Source organism: Ips typographus, linkage group LG1 (assembly GCF_016097725.1).
Source record: "Ips typographus isolate SLU linkage group LG1, UJ_Ityp_2.0, whole genome shotgun sequence".
NCBI lineage: Eukaryota > Metazoa > Arthropoda > Insecta > Coleoptera > Curculionidae > Ips > Ips typographus.
The window spans coordinates 20,369,343-20,388,649 of record NC_138422.1 but is presented as its reverse complement, the minus strand read 5'-3'; the positions used below and the strand labels follow the sequence as shown (position 1 = coordinate 20,388,649).

At 34.7% G+C, this 19,307-nt stretch overlaps 1 protein-coding gene and 1 long non-coding RNA gene across 2 annotated transcripts in view; both read right to left on the bottom strand.

Moving 5' to 3' along the window:
- LOC145725569 (frizzled-4-like) overlaps positions 1-19,307 on the bottom strand; it is a 29,393-nt gene that overhangs the window by 2,258 nt on the left and 7,828 nt on the right. The window contains exons 2-4 of the mRNA XM_081974368.1: positions 2,007-2,212; positions 1,761-1,953; positions 1,514-1,697 (exon numbers count right to left, since the gene is read on the bottom strand). Of these exons, the coding sequence (XP_081830494.1) occupies positions 1,514-1,697; positions 1,761-1,953; positions 2,007-2,212 (583 nt within the window). The remainder of the gene's footprint in view (positions 1-1,513; positions 1,698-1,760; positions 1,954-2,006; positions 2,213-19,307) is intronic.
- On the bottom strand, positions 8,839-11,246 carry LOC145725577 (uncharacterized). The gene is made up of 2 exons (XR_014177352.1): positions 9,752-11,246; positions 8,839-9,563 (listed from the first exon to the last, which is right to left on the bottom strand). It is a non-coding gene; the product is annotated as an uncharacterized LOC145725577 (long non-coding RNA).

Genomic DNA, 19,307 nt, shown 5'->3' with positions numbered 1-19,307 from the left:
CCAGAAAGTACTTAATAAAGCTGAAGAAGAACTGAGAGCAACGCACTGGCAAAGACTTCCAGGACTGAGGCAGACCAAAGATCTCCTCGGCAATTTTAACCGAGCAAGATCGAAGACACTGATTAACCTCAGCAAAATTAGTCTCAAGGCATTAACGGGGTTTCTAACGAGTCATTGTCGACTCAGAGAACACCTAAGGAAGCTAGGCCTAGAAGAGGACAGTACCTGCAGGTTTTGCGGAGAAGAACCAGAAACACTCCACCACATCCTGCTGGAGTGTTATGCTGTACGCCACAGAAGATTAAACACACTGGGATTACACCAGCTGGCTGTGGAAGAAATACCTCGAACAGACCCACTCAAGATCCTAAAATTCCTAAAGGAACTAAATCTTGAGGGGCTGCTATGAACAAGGAAACCTTGAGATAGTAGAAGAAGATGGGGTACAATAGATCTAATCAGGTCGCAGTACATCTGTCACCATCCACACCTACCATTACCATTACACTATCCAAGTGTCCCAATATTAAATTTAAATATTCTAAATTTATACGGATTTTTCTCGTATATAAAATGCCCAATGTTCAGTTGTCTGAAGAATGAACGCGGACGAATTAAGTGGCCAATGAACATTTTATAGGAACACAACACAAAAATCAGTATAAATTTAGAACATGAATTTCATCTTGGGACACTTGGACGGTGAGGCATTAAACTACAACTATTAAAGAGTATTACTAGGATACCCCTCTATAATGTCCAAAAGTGGTTCAGACCGAAAGCAAACAAATTAAGTGTTCAATTGACATTTTGGGGGAATGCAACAGGAAAATTAGTACCAATTTAAAACATTCGTTTAATTTTGGGACACTTGGATGGTGAGGCATTCAACTACGACTTCTAAAGGGTGTTACTAGAATATCCCTTGACAGTAGTGTTTCAGAACCTACGCGGACAATAAAGTGTCTAATGACACCACATTCTTAACAAATAATTAGTTCATATTGAACAAAGTAAAAAATTATCATACATTTACAGCTGTGGTCAAACTAAATCTGGCTGTGTAACTAACAGAGAAACATAATTGCATGCTAACTTTGGGGCAATGTTGCCAGAAGCCTATCTGAATTCATCCATTGAATTAGGTACATAATTTAGTTACTGCTCTATTGACACTCTTTCAAAAACCGAACTAAACTCGGGACACTTATTGCAAATACATTATCAAAATAAATGGAAATGATTAGGAATGTTTTAGTCACAAAGTTAATTTGGTAAGTAATCTAGTCGACGAATTTAGAGAAACGTTTGACAACATCGCAGCAAACTTTCCGTCAACTGACTTCTTTTAGATTTTATGTCTTTGTCTCGCGTATGTAATTATCAATGTTTCTCTGTCAGTTACATTAAAATATTTTTTATAATACTGGGTTTATTGATCGGTCTTTTACGCGGTTCTATGGTTGGTTGTTTATGGATAAATTTACACAAACTGCTTTATAGGTAGTCTTACCAGTGCATGTGTAAGGCCCTTCAATCCACCGAATAAGATAAATAGTAGAGGTAACAAAACCGCATGAGGTAAGGTAGAGAATTGGTCTGGCAGGCCATCTAAACCTTTTAGGCTGAAGAACAAAGGTGATTAAGCCAAACGTTGTGAACACCAACGACATTATAGACCACACCGCTACCCATATCTGGTAAAACAAAGTTTCGTCATTAAAAATAGTTTTAAATTATATTTAAGTAGAAATTCTTACCTCAAAAGTAGCTACTTCTGCCTGGTCGTAATGCTGTTTACTCTTGCAAACTGGAACACACTTGCCTCCACTAGCAGCGGTATTAGGAGGACAGTTAATATTGAACCCAATATCTTCTGCCGTAAAATAATGGGTTTGAGGTGGTTGCTCCTCATCTGGCTGTTGCATGCACAACACTGGTGGCTCAGGAAAGCTGTAGAAAAATCATCTTTAGCTCAATTCTGTGCTTACAAAAAATTTACATACCTTGAACAGTTTAATTCTTGAGGCCACGACAATCCCATCTTTTCTAGAGGTTCCAAACAGTCGTCTTTGATTTTTTCACAAAGACCCTTGCACGCTTGTATTGGGCTTCTGACGTGCTCAGAACACATTGGGACAAAAACCGAGCACACAAAGAGGCGGATATATTTGGAGCATTGCAGCTCGATAAATGGCTCGTAAGGTCTCAGCTGTAACAATAAATGTTTACTTAGAAAAGGTCGTAAGTATGGATGTTAGGTAAATGGCTATATAGGGTGTTTTTCAATAAGTTTTGTAACATAATAAACTTAAATCTGATCTCTGAAAGACGATGTAGGGATTTATTCGTGGTTAATGAATTTCAGTAACTGGCACGTTGTGCCATATGATGCTGTTCTTCAGATTTAATTTGGTTGAAATGACGGTTTTATTCTGAAAAGCCATAAAATGGTAAAACGCAGTGGATGTAAGACTTTGTCCCATGTATAATGTTATTAATATAATCACAGTTGTACAAATTTCACTTCTACTTTTTAACATTAATGTAGGTATTAGTACTCTTCCATCTTCCCACTAATGGATAGCAAAAATGCCTTTTTAGTGCTTTAAACTTATTAGTTTCAAGTTTTTCTTGCTTGATGTAATTTTTGTTGTAAAGAGAATAATGATTTAAATTATGTATAGTTTAAATTTACGAACAGTGCATTGTCAAAGGAAAAAATTTAAAACAAGTAAAATATGAGGTATGAATCACTTACAACCTAGAAGGTGCTTTGAGATATCTTTTCGGCCCATCTGAAGTATGAAATCTTGGTGTTAATTGAGTAAAATCTATCTGAATACTGAATTTGAACACCAGAATTTGCCATATAAATATAATCGCATCAAGACTATTAAATACACCTGTAATTCTGATAATTAATGCCCATTATGTTCTTTTAGAAAAGAACTGATTGATTCATGTTATACATGTATTTGTCCATATCCATATACATAAGCTCAAGTATGTAGCTAAAGTAAAAAAAGTTATATACATGTTGAACCAGGGAGAATAACCAATGAATGTCCAAAACAGAGCTTTCCAAGAAAAGACTAAATTTAATTTTAATAAAATCCTATTCTGGAAACTTTACTTAAATAAAAAAATAAGAGAAACTAACCTGTTTTATATAATCTATTCATTTTTGAACGCCAAAGTATGTTTTTGTGTAATTTGGTATTATTATATCAATAAATGATGATGAATGGTCGGCCAAGTTTGAAATACTGCATAAAACCACAAAGCATTATTTAAGTGGTATGCTGAATACAGTTGGTCTTCTGAGTACAAAATTTTAGACAGTTTCTTTAAATCCTCTAATTTAGCAGCTACATTCTGAACATTTTTAGTCTCTTGCAAAATTTCCATAACTCTAACCGCTTTCGAGATATTCGACTTTTGAAACTTTTTTTTTGGAAAGTGCATCAAAACTTTAAAATTTCGTATCGCCGTCATTTTTGAGATTTCAGCTACTGTAAAAAACTCAGAATATTCTCTTTGAACTGCTCTTTCACCTCGTGCTAACCGCAACACGATTGAGCATATTACAGGGATACAGGGTCGAAAAACAGTTAACTTTGAAACTAACGCTCTACCAGTTGTAACCGCGTCTAGCTGATTCTAAGTGGGTGTACTAGTCCACTGAGTGCAGAATGTTATTCTGAACATTTTTGGTCTCTTGCAAAATTTCCATAACTCTCACTGTTTCCAAGATATTCGACATTTTTTGAAAATTGCACCCACATTTTTAAAAGTTTTTTATCTCCGCCATTTTTCGTGTTTCAGCAGCTGTAAAAAGCTCAAAATGTTCTCCTTGAACTGATATTTCACCTGATTCTAACTGCAACATGTTTGAACATATACAGGATGTTTAAAAAACAAAAAGAAAAACTTGGAATGGACAAAAAGTATAAAAACTTGCAGATCTTTCATGTAGCATTTCTTAAATTTTGCAATCAAATCAATCGTTTTTAATTAATCTATTTCCCCTATAGGTTAGGTTAGGTTAGAAAGTGTTTTTCGGAAAAAATAGATTAGATAGATTTTAAAGAGCCCCAAGAATTACTAAAAGTCCCTTGGAAATACAAGTGACATTAAAACTTAAAATTTGTAGTTTTTAAATAATCCATCAAAACAGGTTTTGCTGTGACAAGGTCAATTTGCTGCACAAATACCATTTTTGAGGAAAAAGTGATATAACTTATAAGTACAGTATATTAGAGTGTGCTAGTTGTATAATTGATAGAAACACCCATATACGTATATTTGAATATTGCTAATATTTGTTATTGATTTCATTGCATATAAGTACCATCACCGATAGATAAACATTCTTAAGTTTTATTCCGTTTTAGAGTCGTCAATTATCATGATTATACGGTAACTGATATAAGTCGATTTCCTTTTATCGTAAAGAGGCATATACAGGAACACGAAAAGCTTTTAAATTAATTAACGATTATCTTCACCAATTAAAAGATTATATAAATAAATGATAAGTGTTTAGTGTTTTCGAGTACATATTTGGTTAAATAAATGTAGATGATACATTTATTTCTAGATTTATCAATTTTAAGTTTTTGTATTAGTTGATGATATTAATTTAGGCCGACGACTGCTGCATAATGATTACCAAGAAATTTCCGATTTTTATCGTTCACATCCGTTCTGTTTCCTCCAAAACTGATAAAGTTATCCAAATATATGACTTGTAAACAGTCAAATATGTATGTACTTTTTAAACAATGCTTAATCATCCTCTTCCTTCCCGGATGGATTAACGCCAAATATGATCAGCAAATTTGGATAATAATAATAATTTACGACAGAGAGTGAAGGTGAAATGTGTTTTTTTTGACTGGACAAACACAAAAAATTACTAAGCAGTAAATATAGCAAAATGAAGACGTACACCGTAAATGCCTTACTATAATAAAAAAAAAACCTCGATGTACGGTCTATTTGCCGACAAAGCGTATTACCACAAATTTGCTGATAAACGTTGTTGATAAGGCTTCGATGCGATATTTAATAATATAACTTTCAAATGCCGCAGGGAGAAACACTTCTATAAACAGGGCAATAAAAGTTTATGTGAGTGTTTGCTTATTGTAAAAATATTGCTTTTACCGGGCAAATTTTATAGAACACCTCGAATAATATAAAAAAAGTTATACAGTTATTAGTTTCCAATTTGAATCCAATAAACATTTTTGGCCAACAGACCAACAGATTTTTAACCGAATTATAACTTTTAGTAAAAACGTTTACTGTTTTTATAACTTAACATTAACTTGGACGTCAAAGACTAATTTGGGTAGATTTTTGATAAAACAAAGTTTTCAAAGTCTAAAGGTATTTGTACTCTAATCAATATGACATAATTTAGACAACTTAGACCATATATTTATGTCAAAAGTAGAATTTGGTTAAAAGTAAAGATTGATCATGCAGTTTAGTGTCAATATTTTTTTGTTGTACTTTGTAATTTTTATTAGAAATAAATGTAAACTTTTATTTAAAAGTCAGTTAGTCTACCATAGTGGTATTTAAGGTTCAAAATACAAATTTAATGCAGTTTATTACTTACAGTGCTATTAAGTCTTGCTTTTCAATATTAGATCACCAGTATTTTTATAAATGATCCTGACGCCTTCTCTCGTGACGTAATTAGAGACTTTTCAATTTCGTAATGTAGATGGAAGGCCAGAAAAGCAATAATTATTTATTCTTTGGTGTCAAAAAGAGCGAAAACTGGATAATTGTATAATTCTAAAAGAGCTACGAATCTGGCATGTTAACAAAAATTGCGAACTAGGTCTAAAGACCGCACAGACGAGTTTGTGATCTATTCCCTGGATTTCAATCAGCACGCTACAAAAACATTCTCGAAATAGCTTGGGATAAAATATTTACATAAATTTTATACATTTGAAGGTGCACGAATTGATTTATGTCTACTCTAAAATTTTAGAGCTTTCAGAATATCGATGTGTATCTTTGATTTCTGTTAATTTCGACACCAGAAGCCAGAACTATTAGCCTTCAGTTACTCAATTAAGATTTGTTTATAACACCGTAATACACTTCGTTCCAGCCAACGCCGCAATTAAATATAAATAAACAATAACGGTTTCATGTTTAAAAATTATATCGGCATGGAATTGCTTTTTAGTAAAGCGTTATCTACGGGATTTGATTAGGTGTTGTTTATCCAGCAAATTCAATATGCCTTTATCATTATTATTGTAAAAAGTTACAAGTTCCTGTGGTGATGGCAAATCAGATACCACCCGATAATATCTCGTTACAATGTAACGTTAAAAACCATAATGTTTGTGGTTTCAGCTTAACTTTTTAGTTTTTGTTGATAAGGCTTCTAAAGCTCATGTTTCTCAGCTGATTTGAGCAGGAATTAACTTGAAAATCGTAAACAACAACCAGTAGTAAGGTAAGGTAATCTTGTATGAGGAAACCCACCCTTAAAATCATTTTAAAATTAAAAAATGGAACCAAGTATTCAAAAAACCAATTCAAATAATTTATTATGATTTTGCATTATTTTGCTTCAAACTTTGATTATTTTAATGTGGAAGTAATGTTAAGCAAACACGATTAAGTTAAAAACATCACAAACATAATATTCAATAAATAAACGCTTTTTCTCTGAATGTCCGGAATATGACAACCAAAATTAAACAATGGATTAGGCAAGTTAAAGTTTTAAAAGTAAGCATCAACATTGCCAAGTTGCCAAACAAAACATGTAAATCCTTATTTTTTGAGCTAGTTAATAATTTAACATGAGTGGTTGAAAAACTCAAAAATGTTGCTGTTTTTCCCCCATTAATTATGCCCGTATTTATAAACGAATCTCAATCTTATACTCAAGTACAACTTCGCGAACATGTTTTATAAACAGAACTTCGGTAATTCCCGGCGAAGCATAACCGAAGATGGTTTACAATTTTCTAGTAACTCGCATGTTATCTTGATTGCCGATGTCAAAAATGTCTGGAAATTTACCGGAAAAGTGAAGAATCGTGTTAGTGGATTGGGATTGATTTCCAACAAAAAAAACACCTTTCTTCTTTCTTCTTCATCAGCCATTTTCTGTCCACTCCTGAACAAAGGCCTCTTTCATTTCTGTCTTTCGCTGTATGGTACCTTCTTCCTCCCGCTATTCTCTTTCCATCATCCAACCATCTCCTCTTTGTTTGCCGTGATCTTCAGTGTACAAGCTTTGATACTCATCTGTCCACACTTAGTCAACATGCCCAACCCTTTGCCACTTAAGCAAAGAGCGACTCGCTCTATTATGTCCACTACCTTCGTTCTTCTTCTTGTTTCTTCGTTATGGATTTTATCTCGTAAACTAACGTTGAGCATTGCCAGGTCCATGGCCCTTTGCATTATCCTCAGGTTGTTGGTGTACTTCTTGGTTAGAGCCTTTGTCTCAAGACCATATGCTGCGACAGGCAGGACGTTGAAGACCCTTCGTTTTAAGGTTTATAGGAATATCAGGGTTTTTAACTATATGACTCAGTTTTCCAAATGCTATCCATGTCAGTTTGATTCTCCGCTGTTTGGTTTTCTTTTCCCATTTTAATGACATGGCCAAGATATCATTCATCCACACACCATATTGAGCAGAGTGTTGTAAGGAATCTTTGCACTTGGTGGTGTTTGTGTAATAACATTTGGTATTCTTTTTAAATAAATATTTTTTCCGTTCAAGTATGTGTATTCAACTATAATTTCCTACTTATCTTTACATACAGCATCATAAACAAGCTTTATTACTTATTTTTGCTAAAATAAAAGTAGCTTGTACCCAAAACAAGCTAATTTAGTGGACAGACATGAATTAGTGGATGATAAGAGGACAGACTCTGAAACTGTAGGTAAGACAAAGAAAAACTATGTATTTGAAAATTTTGTGTTGCTTGAAAATGTAGAAACAGTAGCACTGGAGATATTGGTGAAATTGGTAAATCTCGACTCATCTCATCATCTGTTTCCACCAAAGTAGATTACATTATCTCATTTCTACTTTTCGACAGTCTATATAATTTTCTAACAAATTTTCTTCATTATGTATTCCAAAAATTCATCTACATCCTTTAAATCAGCATGGGTTATACCTTAATTATTAATTATGTTGAAGATCTGTGGTAATACTTTACTAATTTTTGGTAAATACTTCCACAGTATCTGTTCTGTAAAATTGATGAGATAAACAACAAACTTTTTGATTTGAGTGTTAAAGCTCAATTGGAGACAAATTTAAAGCGTCATAAATGAAACTAAGAAATGCTTAAGTCAGGTCTTTAGAGGTTAAGTTAAGTTTATAAAACAAACAACTGTACTTGAGTACAAACCTTTGCAAAGCAGACCTTCAATTAACTAAACAAAATCTGAATTCCATTTATAACAAGTTGATCAACAGCTGAAATTCTTCGCTCCAGGACATTGTAACACCTTAGAAAGGCCTTTTTCGCATTGTGTAATTTGAAAATAGTGCCGCTACTGGCCCCTCGAGTAGGTAGGTAAAACTGGACATAATCAAGAATACCGAGGCGCCTTTGTAAGCAAAGCCGCCTTGTAATTAGCCCCGCACAGGTGCCGCTCCGGCTTTGGGGCTCCAAGGTCCGACGGTCTAATAATGGGTCTGGGCAGGGGCGGACCCGAACCAGTACAAGCTTTAAAATACGAATTCACCGTATGTCATGTGGGTAGGTATATTAACTTTTGAAAGACGAACGGTTGGGTCGGTCGGTCAAATATGTTGACGACTTTGAAAAAATATCAAATTTTATATTATAAGGGTGGTAGTAAGTAGTAAAATCACATCATCATCACGGTTCATAAGCCAGAACATGACCTGTTGGGTCTTATTTTCGTTCAATACAAGTTCCTTCACCATAACATGAAGTGCACACTGCAAGTCTGGAGATGAGAAGAAGACCGGGGTGTCGTCAGCAAACTGGATGTATCTCTCTGGAGTTTGCTTTGCTGTAATATTGTTGACATAGATTAGGAAAAGTCCAAAGATACCAATGTTGATCACCTTCTCCATCTGTATTCTATCTTTAAGATACGAACCCAACACTCTCAAAAGAAAGCCATAATTAACCAATTTTTAGTTTAATCTTACTGAGATCACAGAACAGTGCTATGCCAAAATCACCTCCGTTAAAGGACTCAATTATATGCGAGACAAGGTCCAACACAGCCAAGGTTGTACTCTTTTCCTTTCTAAAACCAATTGACGATTGAAAAAGTACTTTTTCTCTTCGAAGAACGCAACCATTTTTCCACAATTTTTGGAACTATGGACAATAGGAAAATTGGTCTATAATTTCAGGCACCCTGCGGACACCATTCTTGAAAATTGGTGGGATCAAACTCAATGTTAATAATTTGTCTATGTCTCTCCTCCTAGTCTACTATCTCTGTCCTTTAAAGTCTTTGTCTAGCATCAGGGAAGGTACCATGCAAAGGTCGGCAACTGTGAAAAGCTAAAAAATGTTTATCTTGAACAGGGTGTTCAAAAAAAACCAAAAGAAAAACCGTTAAATTTTAAACTAATGCTCTGTCAGTTGTAACCGCGTTTATGCGGTTATAAGTGCGTGTAAACCTGGTCCGCTTAGTGCAAAAAGTTATTCTGCACTTTTTTGATCTATTGCAAAATCTGCGTAACTCTGACCTTTTCCGAGATATTCGACATTGATTTGGAAATTGCATCAAAATTTTGAAAATTCCATATCTCTACCATTTTTCTCTTGAATTGCTCTTTCACCACGTGCTAACCGCAGCACAATTAAACATATACAGAGTGTCCAAAAAACAAAAAGAAAAAAATATAAATTTGAATCTAACGGTCTGTCAGTTGTGACAAACAAAAAGAGAAAATCAGGTTAAGTTTGAAACTAACGCTATGCCAGTTGTGACCGAGTTTACCCGATTCAAAGTGGGGGTAAACGTAGTCCACTAAGTGCAGAAACACAATCTGAACATTTTTGGTTTCTTGCAAAATTTCCATAACTCTAACTGTTTCTGAGATACTTAACTTTGCTTAAATCATACTTTTTGTTGAAAATTGATACAAAATATCGTGATTCATGATCAATGATTGTTAATTTAATCATTCCAAGGAAAAAGTTGCGTTTTGTAAGGAGGAACTTAGATAAAATGATGCCTATTCACTCAATTATCACCACAGTTTCCACTTTAGGCACAAAATATAACAGACAAGCATATACAGGTGTTGCAAAACTAACACTGGCCATAAGAAAACCATGTAACTGATAAAGAAATATTGATAATTGCATGCGCGAAACAAAGACAGAAAACATAAAAAAAAGTCCAAGTAGGACTGCGATGTTGTCAAACGTCTCTCCGAATTCCTCGACTAGATTACTTGCAAAATTATGTGACTAGAACATTCCTAATCCGTTGTGCCAATATTCGAGCAAGAATTTAGGTCCAATCAAGGGTGGACGCAATATTCATATTACGCCAAATGATAGAAAAATCAATAGAATTTAATAAGCTATTTCTCTGTTTTGTGGATTTAACCAAGGCATTCTACAAGGTGCAACTAGATGGCGTAATTAAGATTCTAGACCAAATCAACACCGATTACCGGTACCAAAGTATTATACAAGAACTGAACAGCAGGAGTAGAACAAGATTAAAAACGAACGATGGACTGTCTAAGGAAGTGCAAATTAATACGGGCTTACGACAAGGGGACAGTTTTAGTCCTACCCTGTTTAACATCATTATGCATCGAATCATTGAAAATATTAAAAAAGTAAAAGCTGGATATAGGATAAACAATCGCACCATTAAAGTATTATGCTATACAGATGATGCAATCATCATAGTGAGAAAAGCCAGGATACCTGAGAGATATCATATGGTGAAATAAAATGATCAGTACAAAAAGCAACCTAAGGATGTACAAGACATGAGTAAGACCTATTTTAACGTACGCCATAGAAACCAGAGTTGAAACATCAACAACGAAAAGAATAATGAGAACGACCAAAATGAAAATACTAAGAACTATCAAGGGTGTAGAATAAGAAGCCAGGATAGCAGAGAAGAACTAGAAATATAGATATGGGATAGAATACGCAAGAGGTGCTGGAGACACCATGTGGCATAAACCAAACTCGCGAAGATCGGTAGGCAGACCACCCAACAGATACCTATCGTGATAGCTAAGTGTGTTTTCATCAATGGTTAGCCAGGAGCAGTTATGCTGAAAACGAGCTTTCATATCATCTTATAGGTAGTCGTCCGGGAGGTAGAGATGTATTTGGTTTTTTCTCTTTCGCAATCTTTGCCAGCCGATCATCTGGCATTCTGTCCACATGGTCTCTCCATTCTCTTCTTCGGCTTCTCGCCCATCTCTACCTCTTGGATCTCACATATTTCCCTTACTTCTTCATTTCTCTTCCGGCCAAATAGCGTATGTCCTGTTATTGATCTTAGAGTTCGCATTTCTGTTGTTGTTAAGAGTCGTTTAGTTGTTGCGTTCTCCGCTCTAGTTTCTATATCGTATCATTACCGGTCTTACGCAAGTTGTGTATATTCTGACCTTACTCCTAGTACTCATATGTCTATTCTGCCAGATTAAATCTCTCAGGGCTCCTGATATTAATGATGCCTTTGTTGTTTAAGCTTTCAATTCATTATTTAGGTTTTTAAGACAAGACATCACTACACTCTGATCGTAAGTATGGCTAGTTTACATCTTCTCGGTTCTCTAGCTAGATATTGTGTGTTATATTTTGCTTTATGGATATTTGCATTTTGAACCTTTTTCCTACCTGTTTGAATTTATACAGGAGTCTCTGTAGGTCTTCGTCTTCCGACATGATCACTGCATCATCAGCATAGCATACAATTTTAATTTCTTTATCTCCCATTCGGTATCCTCTTCCAGCTCGTTTTACTTCATTAATGATTTCATTAATTATGATGTTAAATAAGGTTGGGCTTATTGAGTTTCTAAAATATATAGAACTTTAAATGCAAAACCAGTTTTGTTTTCTGGGATCTAAGTTAACTTTAGAATCGGGTATACATGGCATACTGTAAGTTTGCCCCATTTGTTTTTTCCGACGTTGCCTAAAAATGCTTATAGTTTGTAAGCATACAATGTGAGCTATTCACCAGCAACTCGTTTGTTTTTTTAAAAAAACAAATGATGAAGTGAAGTATACTAAATTTTGGTAAATCCGTCTCTGCAACCCCTCGCTCTTCAAAGTCGGGCCGGTACAGTGCGTTCTAAGAAAATATCACTGTCAAGATGATGGTACCAAGAGCGGCGACGTCGGTTCGTCATGCCTTCAGAAAGACGGTCATTACGGCTTTAGTTCTGCCCCACCGAACCGCATTGTTGCCGCTTCCTCGGTTCACTAGCATTAGATTCGGGAACGGTTTCGTTCGCATTTGCTACACTCAAAATACACTGGAATTATCTGCCTGCCTGCGATCAACATGTTTCGTCCGCTTGTCTGTTACGGTCCTTCGACAATGAAAACCAATTCACTTCACTGCCAAAAAATCTAATTAACCAGTAGCGCTGCGGCGGTCTCTTTCATGTATTAAGAGTTCAAACACCTGGAACCATCTGGCGATTAATTTCGTTTAATTTTATTTTTCCGGTTCGCTATGACTGAAGCTCATCAGCAAAAAAAAATTCTTCTACTCAATTAATAGACTATTATTTGGGATTTCTTTTTATAAACCGGTCAAATCCTTTGATCTAAGTTTACAGCGTTTCTGTGGCAAATAACAGCAGAACAGCCACAATAACATTCATCTTGTCAGTTATGTTCTTACAGATACTTTATGATTACAAATTGACAACACCGCTTAATGGTCAACCCGAGATCTTTTGCTTCTGCGGTCGTAAACACGAAAGCCTCTATATGGTACTGTTTTATGCGCTCATCGTATCATAGGTTAAACTATTTTGTGCTGTTGTAATCAGTACCAATAATCGATCTATGAGACTAACAATGCTGTGATTTGAAATTTGGTAAAAATTCATAAAAGACATTGTTTCGCTCAGTAGAAGATAGACTGGCCTTTTCTACGTCACATGGGAGTTTTTCGTATATGGTGTACCAAATAAGTGTGAAAGAAAAGAACATGTGTGCCATATTTTTCCTATTAATTACCACAAAACAATTTGTTTGGTAGGCGACCTCATTTGTACACTTAAAAGCCACTTTACGCAAAAATACTATAAAATACCAATTTTGTTGCCAAATTTTCATAAAATATCATGGACAAAATCAAACCGTAAAGTACGAAGAGTAATACAATGTTCATATTAAGGGGGTAGTTCTTGGACTGATTTGAGGCCAAGAATGTCATATAAACATATGCCGTAAATATACTATTTCTTTTTATACAACAAAGCTATTTTATGGAAAGATTTAGGTCGTTGGTTCGAGTCCAGCTGAATGCGGAACAAAGTTTCTACCTAATTTGTCTAAATGTCCGAATGCCAAAAATTATTTTCTTTTATTATTCAGTAAATATATAATTTTCATTAAATATATTAATCTAATATAATCTGAAGAAATAAACATATGAGCACTAGGAGTAAGGTCAGAATATACAGAACTTGCGTAAGACCAGTCATGACATAGGTACGCTATAGAAACTAGAGCGCAGAACACAACCACTAAATGACTTTTAAGAACAGAAATGCGAACACTAAGATCAATAACAGGACATACGCTATTTGGCCGAATGAAGAAATAAGGGAAATATGTGAGATCCAAGATGTAGTGAGATGGGCGAGAAGCCGAAGAAGAGAATGGGGATACCACGTGGACAGAATGCCAGATGATCGGTCAAAAAAAAAAAATCAGTTACTGCGAGAAGCAGTGAACTACGACCCGGAGCTAGAAGCACTCACAAGCGACCCCGATACCAGTTCTTGGATAACGGGTAGTTACTAATAAGTTTTTCTTTCTGTTTCAGATAAACGACAATTCAGGACCAACCAGCCAAGAAGAGGACAATAATTCCCCCCAGGCCTTCCCCCCGGGTGGCGAGAATTTTATTCTCAAAATCTGGATAGAACTCTGACTGCACTCCTGGCACTTTTCCCCGCTTTGCCTACTCAAAAGGGGGAAAACCGACCCTAACTCCCCAAAAACTTTAGGATGTAAAAACAGAGGGACGAAATCCGGCTGTTTGGATACCCTATAGTTTGCCAGGACCACCAGATATGGACGAGCTGACGAAGAAAGAAGAAATGAAGAGCCCCTCCGTCAGTGGGGGCATCCTTCTCGCAGGACAGAGGACGCCGATGCAACTCTGGGAACTTTCCGAAAAGGAAAATTTCTGGACTTGTAGCGACTTCCTCTTCCAGACCTATTCTTTTGATCTACAGCGATGGGAGGGTAAAAAGCAGTAGTCTTGCTTGACCCATCTATCTGAGGCCGCATTCCCTGCCAAAGAATATAGGCGCGTGACCACGTGGACAGAATGCCAGATGATCGGTTGGCAAAGATTGCGAAACAGAAAAAACCAAATACATCTCCACCTCCTGGACGCCCACCTAAGATGATATGAAAGCTGGTCTTCATCATCTCAACTGCTCCTGGCTAACTATTGATGAAAACACCTCACGTAAGAAGAAGAAGAGATATTTTTATTTCTACAAATTGGTAAAATAACAACTCAATTAGTCTACTATACCTAACCTAACCTAACCTAGGATTAAACGGACATTTGCTCACTGGCATATTTGGACTTAAGCTTAGCCAGTCAAGATTTCCTGACTTTTCTCCAATTGATTTCTTTCTCTGTGGTTATTGAATCAGAGTCATATTCCAATATCAAAAATATACAAGCTGCAAGATCGCATGTACGATGTCGGTATGTGCATTTGCAAAGGTCTTCAGCATCATAAAATAAAATCTTATTTTGAAGAGAATCAAGAAGAAATCATTGGATTTCATTAGTCTCTCTTAACACCAGTGATAAAAATACTTATAGAGATAGAAAATGCATTAAAATAAAAAAGAATCAAACTACCTACTATATAACCTACTGTATACTCGTACAATTATATTAAATGTCAGGGATTCTAAGAAACAAAAATTATACAGTGAATTCTAAGAAAATTAGTAAAATTGTGGTAGAGCCTCTAATAAGCATAACTTCTCCAAACGCCTCCAAGGGTCTTCGATAATTTCGATTCGTTATGGAGCAGAACTATGAAGATTATAAGTTCAGATGTGTTCGAGGTATCCCGTTGCGTCTCTAATGCGCATTAAAAACGGTTATTAGGTCTCGTCTCTGGCAATTTAGCTTCGATTCTAGCAATATCTGAAGAACGACGCTTTAAATTTAATTATTGCTTTGAATGAACTTTCGATTAGCTCAGTAATGAAAAGTCATTTTAGTGCACACGAACCAAGTGGGAACTGCCTGAAATTCTTAATTATAAAGTTAGTAATGCTTAATTCGAATTTATGGTTCGTCATAGTGACTTAAAGATATTTTATGAAAAAGAAAAAGGTTTTTATTGTTGCAATCGTGAGAGTCAGGATTCATAACATAATAATGTTACACCATCAGAGGGAAAATATGATATTAAGCTGTTTTAACAGATTCTTGTAATTTTTAGCTTTTAACACCGACTCCTATTTATTTAAGGTTGAGGTGTGAAATTTCTTAGGTATTTACTTTTTATTACTTCTTTTACTCTGACCAAAATAAACCCTTCAGTTGCCACCTGGTGTCAAAACAAAAAATGTCTTTAAGTGTATGCCTTTGCAGTTCTTAACAGAACAATATCAAAGTAAATTAGGATGGTATCAGTTCATTGGGTGTGATCCCAGCAATTTTTGGTGTTGATTCTAGAGAAAGTTTAGGTTTACCTGACAAATGCGTTTGTATATTATTTTTTCTAATTTTGGCATATAAAGTGACACTTTTCAAAACTGATTAGAGTGACAAAACGTAACTAGTTACGAAAAGTATCACTTTATGTAACTAGTTATGAAAAGTTCATTTCATCACTCCGTTTTTATGCATTTCCGTAGAAACATATGGGCGACATCCATCATAACATGTCGTTGTCACAGTTTATACAAGGTGCTATGAAAGTGAATATTTGTGTTAAATCACTTTAAAAGATGGTTTTTACCGCTTTTTGGTCAAAATTAGAAAAAATTATGTATGCAACACGTTTCGAAAATGTCTTATTGTGTAACTCATTCAAATTGTAGGACCTCGCTGCGCTCGCCCTACAAACATTCATTCGTTACACAAAATCGAACTTTTCGTAACTGGTTACATAAATAGCTATTTAAGGTGTATTTCAAACGGTTTGGGAGTGATTTGGAACTTCCAGAAATATTAATCAATGTCAAATTATGGAAAAAAAAATTCAAGGCAAAGTTTTGATAATATTCCATCATAACTTAATTCCAACATTCTCTTATCAAAAAACAATACCTTTCGAGAAATTTTAAAGCAGGCTATTGTGGTACTGATTTACAAAAAATGAGATTATATTAATAATGTTGTAAATTATAGACCAATCACTATCCTATCTCGTTAACAAACATTTTTTGAATTAATGCTCTGTGACAATATTTTCAAATTTGTTACTTTAGCACAACATTTTTTAACATTTTGAACCTTTTTTGATATCTAATTTATCGACAAAACCCTGCTATATTTGAACTGTTTTGTTAGCATCTCAATTGGTAAATTAATTATTTCCAACAAACTAAAGAAGGTAATCACTTGAAAAGAAAATAAGATTTTTCAAAAACTTTCTATTTTTGAAAAATCAAACAAAATACATCATAACGTAACTAAAAAAATATCCAAACTTTGGCTTAGCTTGACACTTTTAAATTGAAATGCATTTCAAGAAAACGTTTTTAAGAAAAATAATATCAATAAAGTACAATTTACCTTGAAACGTATCACTGCTTTAACAAAATTTACCATTATAACAAACAATGATGAGAAACTAAATTCAATCTTATTGACATTCATTTTGTTTATTAAAACTGTTTAATATGGAGTTTAAACTTAAAAAGTAACATTGACACTGACTTGTGTTTCAAAATCATGACAACAAAGACTACAAAGTTACTTGTTAATTGTATACTTGTATGTCGTAGGTAGACTGCGTTTTGCCTGCATTTTTTTTCAAAAAAACGCTCACAATTTCTTATGTTGATGCATGCTGAATCTCCCACTTCTACCTACACGCAGCAATAATAATTAGGAGAGAACATCGTCGGAAATATCACGCTACACGCTGCGCATATTTCCAGTTACCAGAGTGCGAGAATATTTACATTATCTATCAAAAGGTGTGGGAGCCATAAATCAATCTTTATTTCCTTCTAATCCTTCCATAAAGCGGAAAAACCAAATAGGTTATACGTGGGTTAGAGAATAAACATTTGAGGCGGTTTTTTTTTTTCATTTCTATTACTGTATTTTTGCATTAAAATAACAGAAGCGATAGTATGCGATCAGAATGTAAGTGAAGTACAGGGTGTCCGTATTTCTCACTTTTGTATGATATATTATTATTGGTTTCTGACGGACGTAAAATAGAAACAAATTTAAAGTAAGAATAAGTCTGAAAGTCACTTTTAGAGTTTTTAAGTTTATATTCAAGAGAGACTGGGAGGATGTCATGCTGAAACTATTTACGGTTTCCTCCTTTATTTGGAAAAATAATTAATTTGCAGTGTTTTTCTGCATACCTAAACGGTTATTCTGAGGAAGAATCTGAAAGTTTGATTTATAGAAAGAGTAAGTGGATATATGTGATTTAAGGTCAATGAGGACTACAAGAAGTGTATGGCGTTTGAAGACAAAAATGCTTGATGTGAAAATATCATTTGACATTTGAAGACAAATGTTTTTGCCATACAACTAAAACTAGATCCTAAGTTTGCTTTACTTCATCCCCTTACTGGCTGTATATTGATCGTAACGTAATAAATCATTGAATTTGTTTAATGTGTGTTTGTAAATGGTTTCTTTTTGACCTTTTGGTCTCACAGAAGCCAATTTTAATTGTACTAACTGTACAGATTGGTTTGTGTTTGTAATATGGTTCCATTGGCAACTGAACCCAATCGAAACAACAACGTGTTGTGGTTTATCTTGATAATCACTTCCTAGAGTCTTATTTTTTTTGTAATTAGTGCACTTTTTTGCTGTTTTGCAAAAACTTTATTTTTCTAATTTTGGCATATAAAGTGACACTTTTCAAAACTGATTAGAGTGACAAAACGTTTATCACTTTATGTAACTAGTTATGAAAAGTTCATTTTATCACTCCCTGTTTTTATGCATTTCCGTAGAAACATATGGGCGACATCCATCGTAACATGTCGTTGTTACTGTTTATACAAGGTGCTATGAAAGTGAATATTTGTGTTAAATCACTTTAAAAGATGGTTTTTACCGCTTTTTGGTCAAAATTAGAAAAAATTATGTATGCAACACGTTTCGAAAATGTCTTATTGTGTAACTCATTCAAATTGTAGGACCTCGCTGCGCTCGCCCTACAAACATTCATTCGTTACACAAAATCGATCTTTTCGTAACTGATACATGAACATAAATAGCTATTATATGATTGTCCACGTTAGTTTTTCTTTGTTTATGGTTTGTTTCATTTTGATTTTGATGGTTATGTTAGGATACTACTCAAATCGAGAGGTGGGAGTTCTGGCTAGAATACCACCGACAAATCTGCGCCTGGAAGAAAAATGCAAAATATACAAAAACGGAAAGCAAGGACAAGGAAATGGCAGGAAATATGGGAACAGTATAACGGGTGAACAAAAAATGTTATCACGGATGATGGAAAGTAGAGTAACAGAAAGTGGCTATTTTACAACTCAAATAATGACTGGTTATGATATTTTCTGGCGTTACTTCAGGAATAAACACTATGGAACATACTATGTTTGGTTGTCTAAGGATTGTTGATGAGCGAAACTACATGAATAAAGTTTGTGGCGTTAATGTAGCAAAGGAAAACATTGCAGAACTGGGAAATTATTACCGAGATAATGAAGGCAATAATGAAAATCAAAGAGCAGATGGAAAAGAAAAGAAAAAGCCAGGTGATGAGATCAAGGCTTCCACTTCTTCTCTTTAGGGGAAATTGTTAAAGGGTATTATTGTTACCTCCTGATACTTGTTCTTTTTTAGGTACTCAATGATGAAAG